The 22,183-nt window shown below is 48.4% G+C and overlaps 1 protein-coding gene across 9 annotated transcripts in view; it reads right to left on the reverse strand.

Moving 5' to 3' along the window:
• Positions 1 to 22,183, reverse strand: part of SYK (spleen associated tyrosine kinase) — a 233,913-nt gene that overhangs the window by 38,626 nt on the left and 173,104 nt on the right. For all 9 annotated transcript variants that reach the window (XM_063913684.1, XM_063913683.1, XM_063913682.1 and 6 more), the window contains one exon: positions 21,567 to 21,767. In XM_063913684.1, coding sequence (XP_063769754.1) covers positions 21,567 to 21,767 — 201 coding nt within the window. The remainder of the gene's footprint in view (positions 1 to 21,566; positions 21,768 to 22,183) is intronic.

Raw genomic sequence — 22,183 nt, forward strand, 5'->3', positions numbered from 1 at the left:
AGCCTAAACGTAGGCCTTATCCACTCCCGCTTGCAGGAAAAGTAGAAAGCGACCAATTCTAAATTCCACAGGAGAAACTTTTCTACTTTCACACCACAAAACATACTTTTTCCAGATACGATGATAATGTTTTGACGTAACCATTTCCTGGCCTGGACCACAGTGGAAATAACCCTGGAGGGAACACTTTTCTGGCTAGAATCTCCCTCTAAACTTGCAAGCCATCAAACATAGCCACGGTAAGTCTGGATAGACGAACGGACCTTGCTGAAGAAGATCCTTTCGAATCGGCAGAGGCCAGGGATCCTCCAGAGCCATGGTTAAGAGGTCCGAGTACCACGCCCGTCAAGGCCAATCCTGGGCAATTAGAGTTGCTTGAACGCTTTCCTTTCTTAGTCTTTTTAGATCCCTTGGGATTAACGGTAGAGGAGAGAACAGGTACAGAAACTGGTACATTCATGGTGTCGTCAGCGCATCCACTGCTACAGCCTGCAGATCCCACGTTCTGGAACAGTAACAGCATAGCTTCTTGTTGAGATGAGAAACCATCAGATCTATCTGCGGACAGCACCACTGGTCAATTAACTGTTGAAACACCTGGGATTGTAGGCTCCATTCCCCCGGATGGAGGTCGTGTCTGCTGAGGAAGTCTGCTTCCCAGTTGTCCACTTCTGGAATGAATATGGCTGAAATGGCCTTTGCATTGGCCTCTGCCCAGGAGAGTATTTTTGACACTTCTCACATCACCACTCTGCTTCGTGTTCCCCCATGTCGATATATGTACACCACCACTGTGGCGTTGTCTGATTGAACCTGGATCGTCTGATCCCGCAGGAGATGGGAAGCTTGCAGAAGGGCATTGTAAATAGCCCTGAGTTCCAGGATGTTTATCGGCAGAGCAAATTCCTGATTTGACCATGTCCCCTGGAACTGGGCCCCCTGGGTCACAGTCCCACAACCCCGGAGACTAGCATCCATTGTCAGTGGAATCCATGAGTGGATATTGAAATTCCTGCCTTCTACCAGGTGAGGAACTTGTAGCCACCATAATAGAGAAATCTGGGTTTTCAGAGATAAGGTCACTTCATGATGCACGTGAAGGTGAGACCCTGACCATTTGTCCAGCAGATCCAGCCGAAATGGCCGGGCATGAAACCTGCAGTATTGGATTGCCTCGTAAGCAGCTACCATCCTGCCTAGCAAGCGTAAGCAAAGATGTATGGATACCTTGCGAGGATGGAGCACTGAGCGGACCATGGCCCTCATTCCGAGTTATTTGCTCGCTAGCTGCTTTTAGCAGCATTGCAAACGCTAGGCCGCCGCCCACTGGGAGTGTATCTTAGCTTAGCAGAATTGCAAATGAAAGATTAGCAGAACTGCTACTAAATAATTTGCAGCAGTTTCTGAGTAGCTCCAGACTTACTCCTAGATTGCGATCAGCTCAGTCTGTTTAGTTCCTGGTTTGACGTCACAAACACACCCAGCGTCCGGCCAGCCACTCCCCCGTTTCTCCAGCCACTCCTACGTTTTTACCTGGCACGCCTGCGTTTTTTAGCATACTCCCTGAAAACGTCCAGTTTCCACCCAGAAACACCAACTTCCTGTCAATCACACTACGATCCCTCTAGCGATGAAAAAATGTCAGTCGGCCTTGTGTAAATCTGCTAAGTTTTGTGTGAAAGTACTTAGCGCATGCGTGATGCGTACCATGCGCATTTTCCACCTAATCGCTCCGTTGCGAAAAACGGCAATGAGCGAACAACTCGGAATGACCACCCATAGCTTGGATAGCCAAGGCCTTGTCCATTGGAAGAAACACCTTTTGAGACACTGTATACAGTATCATTCCCAGGAACTGAAGTCGTTGGGCTGGTTCCAGGTGAGATTTCTGAAAATTTAGGATCCACCTATAATCTATAAGTAGGCGAGTCATCAGATCGATGCTGTGCAGTAGGCGCTCCCTGGACATAGCCTTTATCAGGAGATCGTCCAAGTAGGGGACTATTTCAACTGCCATCATGCGCAGTTGCAGCATCATCTCCGTCATGACCTTGGTGAAGACCCTCAGAGCTGTGGATAGGCCAAAGGGTAAGGCCTGAAACTGGAAATGGTCGTCCAATATGGTGAACCTGAGGTAAGCCTGATGAGGGGGCCACAAGGGAAAGTGTAGGTAAGCATCCTTGACATCCAGAGATACCAGGAATTTCCCCTCCTCCAGACCAGACACCACTGCCCACAGGGATTCTATCTTGAATTTGAATACCCGCAGATACGGGTTTAGAGACTTCAGGTTCAAGATGGGTCACATCGAACTGTCTGGTTTTGGAACAACAAAAAGACTGGAGTAAAAACTCCTGTTGCATAACGGAGGAGGTACTGGAACCACCACTCCCGTCTGCAAAAGTTTTTGAATAGCCTCTTGCAAGGTAACTTTTGCTGCTGGTAAAACTGGTAAGCCTGACTTGAGAAATCTGTGAGGAGGAAGTGCTTGAAATTCCAGCTGGAATCCCTGGGAAATAAGGTCCCTCACCCAAGGATCCCGGCAGGACGTCGCCCACACATGGGCGAAGTGTTAAAGGCGAGCACCTACCTGAAAGTCGCCCTGATGATGGGGCCAACCGTCACGCGGAAGGCTTAGTGGCAGGAGACCCTGTGGTCTGGTCCAGGGATGCAGCAGTTGCAGGTTTACGGGACTTACCATGAGATCCTCTGGGAGTAGTGGAGACCCCTCGGCCCCTGCCTCTGAACCTTGCCACACGAAAGGACTGCAAGTAGGGTCCAGGGTAAGAACATCAAGCAGTTGGTGCAGCCGACGGAAGATAGGTAGACTCACCCGCTGTTGCCTGAGAGATCCATTTATTTAACCCGTCTCCAAGCAAGGCATCACCTGTAAAGAGATGATTTTCTACACCCTTTTTGGAATCGGCGTCCGCTGACCATTGACGTAACCACAGAGCTCTGCGTGCCGAAACTGCCATAGCAGTAGTGTGCCCATTTATCTTACACAATTCCTTTATAGCTTCGCTCATAAAATTTGCAGCATCCTGTATGTGTTGCAGCAGAGTAATGACCTCAACCTGGAGCAGAGTGTCTAATCCATTAATAATATTATCAGACCACTTGGCTACTGCCCTAGAAATCCAACCACAAACTATTGTGGAGCGCTGTGCTACGCCCACTGCTGTATATATTGCCTTGAGAGTGGTCTCAATTTTACGGTCAGCAGGGTCTTTTATGGATATAGTTCCTGATACTGGCAGTACCAATTTCTTAGACAGTCTGGATACAGACGTATCGACTGATGGGGTTTTTTCCTATACCTCCCTGTCATCAGCTGGAAGGGGAAATGTAGATAAAAACCTCTGAGGAGTTTTGAATTTCTTATCCATATCATCATCATCTACATCAGTCTGGTCAGAATCAGACTGGAGCAACTGTGGCAGTGAGCGTTTATGTGAAACCAAAAGAGGGGGCTGAGAAGCCTTTCTGGTATATGCATACAATCAATAGACTGTTTTAACACCTGTATCTCCTTCTTGGCTGCAGCTAGTTCTGAATTCAGATTGTGAATCTTGCTCTTATAAGTATCTAGCCAGTCAGGTGCCTGTGAACTGTGTCCCTGTGGAGATACGGAGCACTGTTCACATATGAGGGACCCCACAGAAGAAGGGGTAAAGTTACATCAGTACACATAACCATGTGAACAGACATATTGGCCCTCATTCCGAGTTGATCGGTCGCAAGGCGAATTTAGCAGAGTTACACACGCTAAGCCGCCGCCTACTGGGAGTGAATCTTAGCTTCTTAAAATTGCGACCGATGTATTCGCAATATTGCGATTACTAACTACTTAGCAGTTTCAGAGTAGCTCCAGACTTACTCTGCCTGTGCGATCAGTTCAGTGCTTGTCGTTCCTGGTTGACATCACAAACACACCCAGCGTTCGCCCAGGCACTCCCACCGTTTCCCCGGCCACTCCTGCGTTTTTTCCGGAAACGGTAGCGTTTTCAGCCACACGCCCCTGAAACGCCGTGTTTCCGCCCAGTAACACCCATTTCCTGTCAATCACATTACGATCGCCGGAGCGAAGAAAAAGCCGTGAGTAAAAATACTTTCTTTATAGTAAAGTTACTTGGCGCAGTCGCAGTGCGAACATTGCGCATGCGTACTAAGCGGATTTTCACTGCGATGCGATGAAAAATACAGAGCGAACAACTCGGAATGAGGGCCCTTGTACACAATGTTAATGCAGCGTGAACCCACTGAAAACACCTCCACACAGACCCTAGAGAGCCCCTGGAGTGACACAGAGAATTAGAAACCAGCACACAGAATACAGCAGCGCAGTGTGTAAGAGTATGTGTATCACCTTACTTATGTGCAGTGGCGCTACCGCTAATGTGCTCCCCCCCCCCCCCCGCTATGACTCTCTGGTACCAGTACAGAGTCTGTAACAGCGTGGGTCCTTGGAGGAGCAGCGTGCATGCAGACTGTGATCCGCAGCAGCAGGATATGGCACCTTCACGCCTCTGATCCTGCTCTCCGGGAAGCCCTGCCCCTGTAATGGCGCACGGTCCCACTAAGTTGTTTATACTGGCTGAAGTAATATACACAGTACACACAATGCCTAATGAAAGTGTGCACCCTGTGGAGTATAAAGCCCTGGTGAGCCAGTGTAGTCCGCGGTGGGCACTGCAGCTCGTGGCCCGTGACCGCCGCGTTACATGCAGCCAAACTGCACCGGGGACCCGCTACCCGGGACTCTGGTGATAACACTCACCGCACCTGCGACTCTTCAGCATCTGTTAGAGGGTGGCGGCTAGCTGCTGGCGTGGGCACACACAGTGTGATGTGTGAAACAGCACCTCAGGAGCTCAGTGTCCTGTCAGTTGGGATTACGAACCATTAACCCTCAGGAGGTTGGTTTGGTTCCCCCCTCTAAGTCCCATAAAGCAGATAGACTGGTTGCCAATCAGTACAACCTGAAAACGAATAACTAAAATAAAAAAACAAGATTTTAAACCTACCGGTAAATCTTTTTCTCCTAGTCCGTAGAGGATTCTGGGGACTCTGTAAGGACCATGGGGTATAGATGGGCTCCGCAGGAGACATGGGCACTATAAAGAACTTTAGAATGTGTGTGCACTGGCTCCTCCCTCTATGCCCCTCCTCCAGACCTCAGTTAGAGAAACTGTGCCCAGAGCAGACGGACAGTACGAAGAAAGGATTTTGGTAATCTAAGGGCAAGATTCATACCAGCCCACACCATCCACACCGTATAACCTGGAATATACGCAACCAGTTAACAGTATGAACAAACAGTATCAGTCAACGACTGATCTTAACTGTAACATAACCCTTATGTAAGCAACAACTATATACAAGTCATGCAGAAATATGTCCGCACTGGGACGGGCGCCCAGCATCCTCTACGGACTAGGAGAAAAAGATTTACCGGTATGTTTAAAATCTTATTTTCTCTTACGTCCTAGAGTATGCTGGGGACTCCGTAAGGACCATGGGGATTATACCAAAGGTCGAAACCGGGCGGGAGAGTGTGGATGACTCTGCAGCACCGATTGAGCAAACATGAGGTCCTCATCAGCCAGGGTATCAAACTTGTAGAATTTTGCAAAAGTGTTTGAACCCGACCAAGTAGCTGCTCGGCAAATCTGTAAAGCCGAGACGCCTCGGGCAGCCGCCCAAGAAGAGCCCACCTTCCGAGTGGAATGGGCCTTTACTGACTTTGGTACCGGCAATCCAGCCGTAGAATGAGCCTGCTGAATCGTGTTACAGATTCAGCGAGCAATAGTCTTAGAAGCAGGAGCGCCAACCTTGTTGGCTGCATACAGCACAAACAGAGCTTCTGTTTTCCTAATTCGAGCCGTCCTGGCTATGTAAATTTTTAAGGCCCTGACTACATCAAGGGATTTGGAATCCTCCAAATCTCCCGTAGCCACAGGCACCACAATAGGTTCGTTCATATGAAACGATGACACCACCTTAGGCAAAAATTGAGGACGAGTCCTCAACTCTGCTCTATCCACATGGAAAACGAGATAGGGGCTCTTATGAGACAAGGCCGCCAATTTGGACACCCGCCTTGCAGATGCCAAGGCCAACAACATGACCACCTTCCAAGTGAGAAATTTTAACTCAACAGTTTGAAGAGGCTCAAACCAGTGAGATTTTAGGAACTGTAACACCACGTTAAGGTTCCATGGTGCCACTGGGGGCACAAAAGGGGGCTGGATGTGTAGCACTCCCTTTACAAAAGTCTGGACTTCTGGGAGAGAAGCCAATTCTATCTGGAAGAATATAGAAAGGGCCGAAATCTGTACCTTAATGGAGCCTAACTTTAGGCCCATATCCACTCCAGTCTGTAGAAAGTGGAGAAACCGGCCCAAGTGGAAGTCTTCCGTAGGAGCATTCTTGGCTTCACACCAAGAAACATACTTCCTCCAGATACGGTGATAATGTTTCGCCGTCACCTCCTTCCTAGCCTTTATCAGAGTAGGGATGACTTCTTCCGGAATACCCTTCCCAGCTAGGATTTGGTGTTCAACCGCCATGCCGTCAAACGTAACCGCGGTAAGTCTTGGAACAAGCAGGGCCCCTGCTGTAACAGGTCCTCCCTGAGAGGAAGAGGCCATGGATCTTCTGTGAGCAGCTCCTGAATATCTGAATACCAGGCCCTTCGAGGCCAATCTGGAACAATGAGTATTGTCTGCACTCTTTTTCGCCTTATGATTCTCAGTATCTTTGAGATGAGAGGAAGAGGAGGGAACACATAGACTGACTGAAACACCCATGGTGTCACGAGAGCATCCACCGCTACTGCCTGAGGGTCCCTTGACCTGGCACAATACCTCCGAAGCTTCTTGTTGAGGTGTGACGCCATCATGTCTATTTGAGGAAGTCCCCAAAGACTTGTTATTCTTGATGAAGTCCCCACTCTCCTGGATGGAGATCATGTCTGCTGAGGAAGTCTGCTTTCCAGTTGTCCACTCCCGGAATGAATACCGCTGACAGAGCGTTTACGTGATTTTCTGCCCAGCGCAGAATCCTGGTGGCTTCCGCCATTGCCACTCTGCTCCTTGTCCCGCCTTGGCGGTTTACATGAGCCACGGCTGTGACGTTGTCTGATTGAATCAGAACCAGTAGGTCGCGAAGAATATTCTCCGCTTGTCGTAGGCCATTGTATATGGCCCTCAATTCCAGTATGTTGATGTGTAGGCAAGCCTCCTGGCTTGACCACAGTACCTGAAAATTCCTTCCTTGTGTGACTGCTCCCCATCCTCGGAGGCTCGCGTCCGTGGTCACCAGAACCCAGTCCTGAATGCCGAACCTGCGACCCTCTAGAAGGTGAGCACTCTGGAGCCACCACAGGAGAGACACCCTGGCCCTGGGGGACAGTTATTTTCTGATGTATTTGAAGGTGGGACCCCGACCACTTGTCCAGAAGGTCCCACTGAAACGTCCTCGCATGAAACCTGCCGAAGGGGATGGCCTCGTAAGTCGCCACCATTTTCCCTAGTACTCGAGTGCATTGATGGACTGACACTCTTTTCGGTTTTAACAGGTCTCTTACGATGTTCTGGAGTTCCTGGGCTTTTTCCCCCGGGAGAAAAACCCTCTTTCGTTCTGTGTCCAGAATCATGCCTAAGAAAGACAGCCGAGTCGTTGGAACCAACTGCGACTTTGGTAGATTTAGAATCCATCCATGTTGCTGTAGCACTCCCAGGGAGAGCGACACGCTTTTCTGCAACTGTTCCTTTGATCTCGCTTTTATCAGGAGATCGTCCAAGTACGGGATAATTGTGACTTGCCTGCGTAGGAGCACTATCATTTCCGCCATTACCTTGGTGAACACCCTCAGGGCCGTGGAAAGCCCAAACGGCAACGTCTGAAACTGGTAATGACAGTCATGTACAGCGAATCTCAGGTATGCCTGATGAGGAGGATATATGGGGATGTGAAGGTATGCATCCTTTATGTCTAATGACACCATAAAATCCCCCCTTCCAGACTGGAGATGACTGCCCTGAGCGATTCCATCTTGAACTTGAACCTTTTTAAGAACAGGTTCAGGGATTTTAGATTTAGAATGGGTCTGACCAAGCCATCCGGTTTCGGGACCACAAATAGGGTTGAATAGTACCCTTTCCCCTGTTGTGTTAGGGGAACCTTGATAACCACTTGCTGTTGACACAGCCTTTGAATTGCAGCTAGAATTATCTCCCTCTCTGGGGGAGAAGCTGGTAAAGCCGATTTGAATAATCGTCGAGGAGGCACGTCTTCGAATTCCAGCTTGTAGCCCTGGGATACAATTTCCATCGGCCAAGGATCCACGTCCGACTGAACCCAGACGTGGTTGAAGAGTCGAAGACGTGCCCCCATCGGTGCGGCCTCCCTCAGTGGAGCCCCAGCGTCATGCGGTGGATTTAGTAGAAGCCGGGGAGGACTTCTGTTCCTGGGAACTGGCCATAGCAGGCATTCTTTTCCCTCTACCCTTACCTCTGGCGAGGAAGGAAGAGCCCCGACCTCTTCTGGACTTATGCGACCGAAAGGACTGCATCTGATACTGTGGAGATTTATTTTGCTGTGGGGGAACATAAGGCAAAAAGGTAGATTTACCCGCGGTAGCTGTGGAAACTAGGTCCGCGAGACCTTCCCCAAATAAAACCTCTCCCTTGTAAGGTAAAACTTCCATATGCCTCTTTGAGTCGGCATCACCCGTCCATTGGCGGGTCCACAGTGCTCGCCTAGCCGAGACCGCCATCGCGTTGGCCCTTGAACCTAGTAGTCCGACGTCTCTCTGAGCGTCTCTCATATATAAGACTGCGTCTTTGATGTGACCTAAGGTCAACAAAATGGTATCCCTATCTAGGGTATCAATATCAGCTGACAAGGTATCTGTCCAAGCTGCTACCGTGCTACAGACCCAAGCCGATGCTATAGCCGGTCTAAGTAAAGCACCAGTATGTGTATAAATTGATTTTAAAGTCGTTTCCTGTCTGCGATCAGCAGGATCTTTGAGAGCTGCCGTGTCTGGGGACGGTAGCGCCACCTTTTTGGATAAGCGTGTCAAAGCTTTGTCCACCCTGGGCGAGGATTCCCACCGTACCCTATCCTGTGCCGGGAAAGGATACGCCATAAGAACTCTTTTGGGAATCTGCAGTTTTTTGTCTGGAGTTTCCCAAGCTTTTTAAAATAACGCGTTCAGCTCATGAGATGGGGGAAATGTTGCCTCAGGTTTCTTTTCCTTAAACATGTGTACCCTCGTGTCAGGGACAGAGGGGTCATCTGTGATATGCAAAACATCTTTTATTGCAATAATCATATAATGAATACTTTTGGCCTCCCTTAGGTGTAGCCTTGCATCATCGTAGTCGACACTGGAGTCAGAATCCGTGTCGGTATCAGTGTCTGCTATTTGGGATAGGGGACATTTTTGAGACACTGAAGGGCCCTGTGACACTGTCAAAGCCATTGATTGACTCCCCATATTATCCCTGGACTCTGCTTTGTCCAATCTCTTATGTAACAAGGTCACATTTGCATTTAAAACATTCCACATGTCCAACCAATCAGGTATCGGCGTTGCAGACGGAGACACCACAATCATCTGCTCCACCTCCTCTCTAGAAGAGCCTTCCGCCTCAGACATGCCGACACAGGCGTACCGACACCCCACACACACACAGGGATTGTATATATATATGAAAACAGTTCCCCCAAGAAGGCCCTTTGGAGAGACAGAGAGAGAGTATGCCAGCACACACCCAGCGCCAATAACACTGGAAACAAAATTCCCAGATAAACAGCGCTTTTATATAATCATATAGATAAATCTATACACTCACTGCGCCTTACAAGTGCCCCCCCCCTCCCCCTCTTTTTTGCCCTCTGTCACCGTGTTCAGCAGGGGAGAGTCCGGGGAGCCAGCTCCTGCAGTGTGCTGTGGAGAAAATGGCGCTGGTTAGTGCTGTGAGATCAAGCTCCGCCCCCTCAGCGGCGGGCTTCGGTCCCGCTCAAATGTATTTATACTGGCGGGGGATTATAAAATATACTGCCTCCGCAGCCTATATATTCATATGAGCCAGTCCTAGAGGTTTATTGCTGCCCAGGGCGCCCCCCCCTGCGCCCTGCACCCATCAGTGCCTGCAGTGTGTGTAGTGTGTGGGAGCAATGGCGCGCAGCGTTACCGCTGCGCGTTACCTCATAGAAGATCTGAAGTCTTCTGCCGCCTTTGAAGCTTTCTTTCTTCTTATACTCACCCGGCTTCTATCTTCCGGCTCTGCGAGGAGGACGGCGGCGCGGCTCCGGGACGAACGGCGAGGGTGAGACCTGCATTCGGACTCCCTCTGGAGCTAATGGTGTCCAGTAGCCTAAGAAGCAGAGCCTATCATTTAAGTAGGTCTGCTTCTCTCTCCTCAGTCCCACGATGCAGGGAGCCTGTTGCCAGCAGTGCTCCCTGAAAATAAAAAACCTAACAAAATTCTTTTTCAGAGAAACTCAGGAGAGCTCCCCTGTAATGCACCCAGTCTCCTCTGGGCACAGGATCTAACTGAGGTCTGGAGGAGGGGCATAGAGGGAGGAGCCAGTGCACACCCATTCTAAAGTTCTTTATAGTGCCCATGTCTCCTGCGGAGCCCGTCTATACCCCATGGTCCTTACGGAGTCCCCAGCATCCTCTAGGACGTAAGAGAAATAAAGGAAACTCTCTGGCGCTCCAGAGAAATGCACCCGGCTCCTTGGGAACATTTTTCTAAACTGAGTCGGAGGGGCATAAGGGGAGGAGCCAGCACACACATACACACACATAAGGTTTTAAAGTGCCAGGCTCCAGTGGACCCAATCTATAATCCATGGTACTAAAGTACAGTTCCCCAGTATCCACTAGGACGTAAGAGAAATATTTGTGTACAGTAGTTCACCAAACAATTAAATATTTAACTTCAATCATACATGAATTGAGCATATAGAACAAGACATTTCCTAACAAAGGATGAATAAGAATTGTCTCGTCCTACCACCAGCAATGGGACTCATTCAGAGACAGTGGCGGGCTGGGTCAGCGCAGGGTGACATCTGCCCCTCAGGCTGGTACACTTTGAAGCATTTGGGGACGAGATCATCTTCCTGTCATCCTGCAGAAGCAGGCTGCTAATGTGACACTCTTAACTGGACCCCCTAATTTGTATTACAAAGGACGTAAATAAGTGCACACTCACCAACTGTACTGAATAAAGCCTGGGTGGAGCCCCATTCACTAGCCGGCCCAGTAACACAGAGGGGGTTAAGACCCCTCCTTTATACAAATCTGGTGATGTCAGCAGCACCACGACCCAAACCTAGCAGGCACTAGGACAGGCATTCCCAACCGCGGTCCTCAAGGCACACCAACAGTGCAGGTTTTAGTGATATCCAGGCTGCAGGACAGATGGTTAAATCAAAATAACTGAGCTACTAATTAAGTCACCTGTGCTGAAGCCTGGATATCACTAAAACCTGCACTGTTAGTGTGACTTGAGGACCGTGGTTGGGAATGCCTGCACTAGGACCTCGGCTGGCCTGCAGGACGTGTGGAGAGCGGGATGCTAAGGAGGGAGCTGATTGGCAGACGCGGAGCAGGAATCCTGGAGGTAGGTTTTGCGCCCTGTGTGTGGGAGTGAGTTGTGAGGTGCCACGCTGAGGAGAGCCGAGCTGTATAGCCGGAGACCCGCTGACGAGAGCAGAGCGCTGAGATCGGAGCAGGTAAGAAGCCGCGGAAGGGTCCTAATGAAATGGAGAGATCGGCATTGCATGCGCTGATGGATGGAGAGAGAGAGGTTGCCAAGGATGGTATCGCAGAGAACGGCTGCCAGGAGAGGTACCCGTCAGAGGTACAGGGACCTAATGGAAATAGAACGGGTGAATTTTTTTGCCTTGCGCATGCATCTGAGTTGCACTGCGCACGTGTCCTGATGGATTAATGACAGTGGTCTCAGTGAAGGCTTGTACGCAGGGTAACTAACGATTAATGAGTGTTTGTGGGACATAATTTGGGTGGCGAGTCAAATGCAGGAGTGTTACCAATGTTTTGAGGGTATGTCTTAAGGCACGTACACACTGGTCGATATATCGGCCGTTCTCTTGAACGGCCGATATATCGCGGGACCGTCTGCCAGTGTGTACGGCTGATACGTCTGTGAACTCCGTCGTTCACAGACGTATCGCGTCGGCCCCGCAGCACAGCCGACGGCCAATATATCTACCGATATATTGGCGCGTCGCTGTGTGTGTACGGGGCGGTCGGCCGACAGCCCCTGTACACATGCTGCGGCGGCCAGCGGTGATTGACAGCTGAACTGGGCGGGCGTGTGTGCGCTTATGGTGCATCTTTGTACACAACTGAGGGATTTGAGACGATGTGTGTCTGTTGGGCGTCTCAATGCAAATTCACGAGGCTGCAACATTTGCATATTTTTTCTGAATTTTCTGAACCACTGTGTATGGGATCACAGTCACAAAGAGATTGCATCCACCTCTGAATCAGGCCCAGAGAGGACCTCAAACTTGTGCACCCAGATTAATGGGGACAGCTAATGCTGGGCATACACGTTACAATTATCTGGCCGATCTGCCCGATATCAGTGGATTGGACAGATAATTGCAGTGTGTATGTGGATGACAAATCTGAAAACAGGATTTTAATACCTACCGGTAAATCCTTTTCTCCTAGTCTGTAGAGGATGCTGGGGTCCACTTCAGTACCATGGGGTATAGACGGTTCCGCAGGAGCCATGGGCACTTTAAGACTTTTCAAGGGTGTGAACTGGCTCCTCCTCTATGCACCTCCTCCAGACCTCAGTATAGGAACTGTGCCCAGGGAGACGGACATTTCAAGGAAAGGATTTACTATTTTAAATTAATGGTGAGATTCATACCAGCTCACACCTCAACCATGCCGCACAACATGGCATTCAACACAACACATGCCATCGGGCATGAACAATCTTTGCAGCAACATGCTGAAAATAACTGTAACACAACACTTGTGTAACTACAAACTAATAACTGCAGGTAAAGTACGCACTGGGTCGGGTGCCCAGCATCCTCTACGGACTAGGAGAAAAGGATTTAGCGGTAGGTATTAAAATCCTGTTTTCTCATACGTCCTAGAGGATGCTGGGGTCCACTTCAGTACTATGGGGTTATACCAAAGCTCCAGTATGGGCGGGAGAGTGCGGATGACCCTGCAGCACCGATTGACCAAACTTGAGGTCCTCATTGGCCAAGGTGTCAAACTTGTAAAACTTTGCAAACGTGTTTGCCGCTGACCAAGCAGCTGCTCGGCAAAGTTGTAATGCCGAGACCCCCCCGGGCAGCCGCCCAGGATGAGCCCACCTTCCTAGTAGAATGGGCATTTACCGACTTCGGTATCGGCAATCCTGCCGTGGAATGAGTGTGCTGAATAGTCCCCCGATCCAGCGCGCAAGGGTCTGCTTAGAAGCAGGACACCCAATCTTGTTGGGAGCATACAGGACAAACAGAGCCTCTGTTTTCCGTATCCGAGCTGTTCTTGCGACATAAATTTTCAACGCTCTAACCACATCAAGAAATTTAGATGCAGGGAAGGTGTCAGTAGCCACTGGCACCACAATAGGTTGGTTTATATGGAAAGACGAAACCACCTTTGGAAGAAATTGTGGGCGAGTTCTCAACTCTGCCCTATCTTCATGGAAGATCAGGTAAGGGCTCTTGTGAGACAAGGCCCCCAATTCAGACACCCGCCTTGCGGATGCCAAGGCCAAGAGCATCACCACTTTCCAAGTGAGAAACTTCAATTCTATCTCCTGCAGAGGTTCAAACCAATCTGATTGAAGGAACTGCAACAGCACATTAAGGTCCCAAGGTGCCACTGGAGGCACAAATGGAGGTTGGATGTGCAGCACCCCTTTCACGAATATCTGAACTTCTGGAAGGGAGGACAATTGTTTTTGAAAGAAAACTGACAAGGCCGAAATCTGGACCTTGATTGAACCCAATCTTAGGCCCGCATCCACACCTGCCTGCAGAAAATGGAGAAAACTGAAACTCTTCCGTAGGAGCCTTCTTGGATTCACACCAAGACACATATTTTCTCCAAATACGGTGGTAATGTTTAGACGTTACGCCTTTCCTGGCCTGAATAAGAGTGGGAATGACTTCCTTGGGAATACCCTTTCGGGTTAGGATGCAGCGCTCAACAGCCATGCCGTCAAACGTAGCCGCGGTAAGTCTTGATACACGCATGGCCCCTGCTGCAGCAGGTCCTCACGAGGAGGAAGAGGCAGAGGATCTTCTAAGAGCAACTCCTGAAGATCTGGATACCAAGCCCTCCTTGGCCAGTCTGGGGCAATGAGGATTGCTCGAACCCTTGTTCTTCTTATTTTGAGAACTTTTGGTATTAGGGGAAGAGGAGGGAAGACATATACCGACCGAAACACCCACTGGGTCACCAGTGCATCCACTGCTACTGCTTGAGGGTCTCTCGACCTGGTGCAATATCTCTGAAGCTTCTTGTTGAGACGAGGTGCCATCATGTCTACTTGAGGAACTCCCCAAAGACTTGTCACCTCTGCGAAGACTTCTTGGTGGAGGCCCCACTCTCCTGGATGGTCTTGGTGGAGGCCCCACTCTCCTGGATGGAGATCGTGTCTGCTGAGGAAGTCTGCTTCCCAGTTGTCCACTCCCGGAATGAAAATTGCCGACAGAGCACTTGCTTGTCTTTCTGCCCAATGGAGGATCTTTGTCACCTCTGCCATTGCCGCTCTTGCTTTTCGTTCCGCCCTGACGGTTTATGTACGCGACTGCTGTTACATTGTCCGACTGAATCTGCACTGGCTGATCTTGTAGAAGATGCACCGCTTGCAGAAGGCCGTTGTAAATGGTTCTCAATTCCAGAACGTTTATGTGAAGACAGGATTCCTGACTTGACCATTTTCCTTGGAAACTATTTCCCTGTGTGGCAGCTCCCCAGCCTCGGAGACTTGCATCCATGGTTGCTAGGACCCAGTTCTGAATCCCGAACCTGCGTCCCACTAATAGGTGAGAAGCCACCACAGGAGCAAAATCCTGGCTTTGGAGGACAGAATTATCCTCTGGTGCATGTGTAGGTGGGATCCGGACCAGTTGTCCAACAGATAACACTGGAATACTCTGGCATGGAATCTGCCAAACTGTGTGGCCTCGTAGGCCGCTACCATCTTTCCCAACAACCGAATGCATTGATGTACCGACACTCTCGTCGGTTTCAAAACTTGTTTGACCATTTTCTGGATCTCCAGAGCTTTTTCCACTGGAAGAAATACCCTCTGAACTTCTGTGTCCAGTATCATCCCCAGAAAAGACAATCTTGTCGTCGGTTCCAACTACGGCTTTGGAAAATTCAAAATCCAACCGTGTTGTTGGAGCACTGACAGGGAGAGAGCAATGTTCTGCACCAACCGTTCTTTGGATCTCGCTTTTATCAGGAGATCGTCCAGGTAAGGAATTACATTGACTCCTTGTTGTCGAAGGAGGACCATCATCTCTGCCATCACCTTGGTGAACACCCTCGGTGCCGTGGAGAGTCCGAACGGCAACGTCTGGAACTGGTAATGGCAATCCTGTATTGCGAACCTCAGATAAGCCTGATGTGGAGGATAAATGGGGACATGTAAGTAGGCATCTTTTATGTCTACCAACACCATAACATCTCCTTCCTCCAGACTGGCAATCACTGCCCTCAGAGATTCCATCTTGATCTTGAACCTTTTCAAGTAGAGATTCAGAGATTTCAGGTTTAGAATTGGTCTGACCGAGCCGTCCGGCTTCGGAACTACGAAGAGGCTTGAATAAGAACCTGTGACAAGGGCACCAGGACAATGACTTGATCCTGACATAATTTCTGAATTGCAGCCTTTACTACTTCTCTGTCTGGAAGAGAAGCTGGTAAGGTCGATTTGAAAATGGGGGGACGTCTTGAAACTCCAGCTTGTATCCATGGGACACTATTTGCAAAACCCATGGGTCCAGGCCTGATTGAACCCAGATCTGATTGAAAAGTTTCAGAAGTGCTCCCACCCGAGCGGACTCCTGCAAGGGAGCCCCAGCGTCATGCTGCAGCTTTGGCAGAAGCAGGGGTGGACTTCTGCTCCTGCGATCCTGGAGACGCTGCAGACTTTTTACCTCTTCCTCTCCCTCTACCTGCAAAGAAGGGTGAACCTTTGGCCTTTTTGTATTTGTTGTGCCGAAAGGACTACATCTGAGAGTGATGTGTCTTTTTTGGCGGTGCAGGAGCATAAGGCAAGAATGTTGACTTACCTGCAGTAGCCACAGAGACCAACGCATCCAGCCCATCTCCAAACAAGGCCTCACCTTTATACGGTAGAGCCTCCATATTTCTTTTGGAATCTGCGTCAGCATTCCACTGGCGAATCCACAATGACCTCCGAGCCGAGACTGACATTGTAGCGGCTTTTGAACCTAAAAGCCCAATATCTTTCATGGCTTCTAGCATGTATGCAGCAGCGTCTTTGATATGACCTAACGTTAGGAGTAACTCGTCTCTATTGTGTCAATTTCAGATGACAAGTTGTCTGACCATTTTTCGATATCACTACTCACCCACGCACAAGCAATGGTGGATCTGAGTAGCGTACCATTGGCCACATAAATATATTTTAACCTAGTCTCCAACTTGTGGTCTGCCGGCTCCTTTAGTGAAGCCATCCCAGGTGCAGGGAGAATCACCTTTTTTGTTAACCGTGACAGGGCACTGTCTAAAACTGGGGGTGACTCCCACCTTTTCCTGTCCTCTGCTGGGAAAGGATAAGCAAAAAAACCACTACTTTGCATAGGAGAAAAACTCCTTGCAAATGAAGAGGGGCACTGTCTGCACCAATCAATGGAGACCACATAAATATATAATAAAATTTCATATGATTTTTTTTTTTTTAAACTCAAATCTCACATATATATGCTGCAGCACAGAAAGGTATTCAATCAAACAACCATTATTAAATGAACATCAGATCAATTCATAAGGTCATATATTCCCCCCAATCTGCAATCCATGATTACTATAAGCCATAAAACAATCAATTAAAACTTGATGTATAGATATTTCCTGCTAATGTCCACTGAATCATATATATAAAGTGGTATGGGCTGGTCTTCAAACACTAGGTGTTCATATGTCCCCAAAATTGCGTAAGATCTTTTCTAGGAATGTGTGCACACACTGATTTATATAATTAGATATTGTCATGCATGTTTGACATTTATATCACCTCCAGCTGGTTTCAAATTTTATGTTGATCCATGATTCCACTCCCTCTGCTGGTGCTTGTTCCGTTTTAGTGCAGACTATCTGGAGTGTAAATCTTTTCACAGGCATCCACAGTGCTCCGGCTCCCTCTGCTGGTGGTTAGCCGCTATTGCAGGTACACTGACGATTATGCCGTGGATCTAAACTGGATTCCAAATCACAATGAATGGAGGTGATACAGCCTGTCAACTCAAAAACGCGTTTCTCCGCCCTCTAGCACATCGGCGGCTTCCTCAGTTCGAATGACTGTGTTCAGTGGGCCCCGTTTATATAGGCCCTGTAATTTGTAATTCCCGCGCCGGTTTGCGCATGCCCAAATTCCCTCAAAGAGAGTATTTAGCTCGTGAGAAGGAGGGAAAGTTACCTTAATTTTCTTTTCTATATAAAAATAAGCCTTCTCCTGAGGTACAGTAGGGGCTTCCGTAACTTCCAAAACCGCCCTTATAGCAACAATCATGTATTGAATGCTTTTTGCCAATTTAGGATCTATTCCCCTGGAATCACTAGTGTCGACACATGGAATCAGAGTCCGTGTCGGTATCAGTTTGTAATATTTGAACAAATGGTCTTTTATGTGACCCAAAGGGGTCGCCTGCGGATGAAAAAGCAGAGCCACTAAAAATCACATCTTCCACTGATTTTCTCCAGTTTTCTGCATGAGACTCAGACTTATCTAATCTATTACTGATATGATTCACACTATCACGTAATTCTTTCACCCATTCAGGTTCATGATGTGTCGGCAGTGCCACCACATTACAACTCTGTGTCCCTAAAATGGCTCCCTCAGGGGAAGAGCTCCCTGCCTCAGACATGTCACACACGTGCATAACCACACCACAGACACTCCGGGACTTATATGGGACAGACCCACAGTAAAATCTGTCAGAAGGACACAGATAGGATTTTGCCAGTTCACAACTCGGCGCCAGCAATAAAATGTCTGTGAAAAACAAAATGCCCACAGACCTGCAGCACTTTTATAATGATAATCACACACTGTTTTGCACCCTGATACTTGGTTCAGCAGTGGAGGAGGACCAGCGTTCTTCTCTGCAGCCTGGAAGGAGAGAAAATGGCGCAGGGCACTGTGCTGGCTGACTGAGGAGGAAGCCCCGCCCCGTAATGGCGTGCTTCCCCCATACCTTTTTCTACCATTATTTATACTGGCGGGGGCAGGCCTGGCGACAGGGGGGTCAAAGGGGACAACCCTCCCGGGCCCCGAGCTTCAAGGGGGGGCCCATCCAGGCCCGGCGCTACCTGCTCAGCGAAGGGATGCAGTGCAGGGAGGCGCTAGGACGGAGAGGCGCTCCCCCTGCTCTGCATTCCTTCCCTGCTGCGCCGTCCTGTCCCCACTGCTGCTGCTGCTGCTGTGCCTGTATGACAGACACTGGTAGCGGTGCTTGTAGCATTAAAATCCTCCTCCCTCCGCTCCCCTCCCCTCACCTGTGTGACAGGACAGCGCTGTGTATGGGACAAAAGGGGGCGGAGCTACACGGGACGGAAGGGGCGGGGCTAAACGGGACCAAAGGGGGCGGAGCTACACGGACCAGGCTGCTATAGTGTACAGACTCAGAGGGAGACTGGCTTAGGTAAGTGAAGGGTGAGAGGGAAGTGTGTGTGTATTGTGTCTGTGTGTGTGTGTGGTATGTCTGTGTGCGTTTATGTGTGCTTTAAGGACGCTACTACTACAGGGGGGGCATTACGTGTAACGTCGCTACTAATGGGGGGGCCATTACGTGTAACAACGCTACTAATGGGGGGGCCATTACGTGTAACAACGCTACTACTAGGGGGGTCATTACGTATGAGGACGATACTACTACTTGGGGGGGCATTATGTATAGGATGCTACTATTACTTGGGGGGCATTACATATAACAATACTACTACTACTTGGGGGGCCTTACGTATAAGGACGCTCCTACTACTGGGGGGGCATTATGCATAGGGATGCTACTACTACTGGGGTGCATTACATATAAGGACGCTACTACTACTTGTGGGGCATTACGTATAAGATGAATAAGATTGTGCTACATTGTGGCGTAATTTTGAATGGGGGTACTATTGTGTGGCTATGCCCCTTACTTGTGAGACCACACCCCTTTTCCCGGTGCGCGCCAAAGGAATATGGGAGGGCGCACATTTATAGTTTGCAGGGGGGCGCCGAACACCCTAGCACCGGCCCTGGCCCCATCACTTGCTTGGTCTGGTTGGTCTTCGCTTTGTTGCCTTCATTATGCTTGCGGCATGCCTCTCTGCCGCCCCGTCCCTGTCTGACGATCTGCTGCCGCTGCAGAGCCGAGCAGCACAGCAGCAAACACAGGCTACACTGACTGTGTGAGTCAGGGCTCCTTATAGCAGCTGCCCGCAGCACTACCTCTGTCCAACCCTGCGCCCTACGTGCCTGGATGGCACCCTCACAGCCCGTCATACTGTATACTATGTCAAGGTACTGCCATATTATTCTATATAAATGTGTGTATGGTGAGTTCTATGTGTATATATATATATATATATACATATATATATATACAAAAAATGTCCCTGGCACTCCGGACTTCCGTTCACCTTGCTCCGGTGCCCTCCCCTCAGATCTGCATCTGTGTATATGGTCCTTGTATGCCGCCCATACAAGGACCATATATATATATATATATATATGTGTGTGTATATATATATGTATAAATTATAATATATATACTGTATATTTTATATATATATATATATATATATACAGTATATGTGTGTATATATATATATATATATAATTTTTTTACAGCGACTTTGTGCTTTATAAGGGGGGGGAGGAGTCTAGGCGGGGTGGGGGGCCCCGGAGAAATTGGTGTACCGGGCCCCAAGATTTCTCTTGCCAGCCCTGGGCGGGGGTAGGACTGTGCCTCAGCAACTTATGCCCCTTATCTGCCAGTTTTACTAGGTTTCATGCTGCCCAGGGTGCCCCCCCCCCCCCTGCACCCTGCAGTGCCTGTGTGTGATGGGTAGCATGGCACGCAGCGTTCCCACCCACCGGGCGGTACCTTTTAGCCATCACGATGACTGAAGATCCTTTTCTTCTTACACTCACCTGACTTCTGGCTCTGCAAGGGGGGTGACGACAGGCTGTGGGAGTGAGCACATAGCCGCTGCTAGCGTTCTGTACCCTTCAGGAGCTAATGGTGTCCTGTCAGCCAGAAGCAGAGCCATGAAACTATTCAGGAAGTTGGTTCCTACTTCTGCCCCCTAAGTCCCACGAAGCAGGGAGACTGTTGCCAGCAGACCTCCCTGAAAATCAAAAACCTAACATAAGTCTTTCAGAGAAACTCAGTAGAGCTCCCCTGGAGTGCATCCAGTCTGCCTGGGCACATTTTCTAAACTGAGGTCTGGGGGAGGGGCATAGAGGGAGGAGCCAGTTCACACCCTTGAAAAGTCTTAAAGTGCCCATGGCTCCTGCGGAACCGTCTATACCCCATGGTACTGAAGTGGACCCCAGCATCCTCTAGGACGTATGAGAAAATATGTAAATATTGTGTTATTTCACATTTACTGTAGTTTTCAAAAACTGACTTTTCTTAGTAATATCTGTAACCAGTACTACTGTATTTCTGGAAAAATAGGTTCAGGGGGTGGAGCTATTAAAATAAAGAGATAGCTACGATAGATAGATATATAGATAGATAGCTACGATAGATAGATAGATAGATAGCTACGATAGATAGATAGACAGACAGACAGACAGACAGACAGACAGACAGACAGACAGACAGACAGACAGATAGATAGATAGATAGATAGATAGATAGATAGATAGATAGATAGATAGATAGAAAAGAAGGCACTCAAAATGGACTTTAAAATAAAACTTACCTTATCGAAAAAAAAAAAAACTAAACATTTTTGGCCAGGACAGGTTCAGGAACCCGGTTCTTGATTATGTCATATTTAATGAGAGGTTCAGGAACTGTGTTCCTGCTGGTTCCTGCTGTAACCATTAAAGGCCATAGTTGTTCACATTTACATACTGCATGTTGCTAAGGAAGCTTAATATTATATGAGCATATGATTATAGGTAAATGGCAGTTTAGAGTTTTCTACAGGCGATATCAAGCAAAAGTCTTATTTAAGGTTGTAGCATTCAATGTAATGATTTAAAGGAAGACAAAAATTTTTCAGTGGATTTACTCTTATAATGGTTTGAGCATATCGGCATCTTGATTATTTAATATACCTGTTCTTAGCCAAGAATTTATTTAGTGGTCCTACTTCTGCCAGCTCCATTACCAGCATCCAAAACTCTGCTTCACAAATGCCGATCATTCTGACTATATATGGGTTGTCCAGCTGCTGCATGACTGTTGCTTCTGTCAGCAGTTCTGAAGCCTCATTGCTTTCATTCTTGAGAATTTTAACAGCAACTTGTCTTCTAGACCTGTAATAGTAGAATTGTGTTAATTCAGTGTTCCATCTTTTTCACAAGTAAAAATAAAACACAGTGCTGACAATTCAGGCTGCCAACTAACCCCTTTTATAAGGGACACAGGTTCTATGGTTGGCAGATTGGAAGCAAGTTATTATTTCAAGTCTACATCCAGTCTTCAAGTCTTCAAATCATTAATTGAAGCAAAAAATCTAAATACATACAAGTCACACAGGCCATGAATATGTGGCAAACAAATATGAGTACAGTTATGGAACAAGGTAAAGCATAATTCTAAATCAGCAATGCAGTGCACATTAAAAAAATAAGAAAAAAAAGAGGTAATAGCCATTTAAAGATAGTGTGATAGCATAGATCACAGGACACAAAATATACAAATAAGGACTAGCGGCCATCTTGCCCCATGG

The sequence above is a fragment of the Pseudophryne corroboree genome, chromosome 1 (genome assembly GCF_028390025.1).
Source record: "Pseudophryne corroboree isolate aPseCor3 chromosome 1, aPseCor3.hap2, whole genome shotgun sequence".
NCBI classification, from domain to species: domain Eukaryota; kingdom Metazoa; phylum Chordata; class Amphibia; order Anura; family Myobatrachidae; genus Pseudophryne; species Pseudophryne corroboree.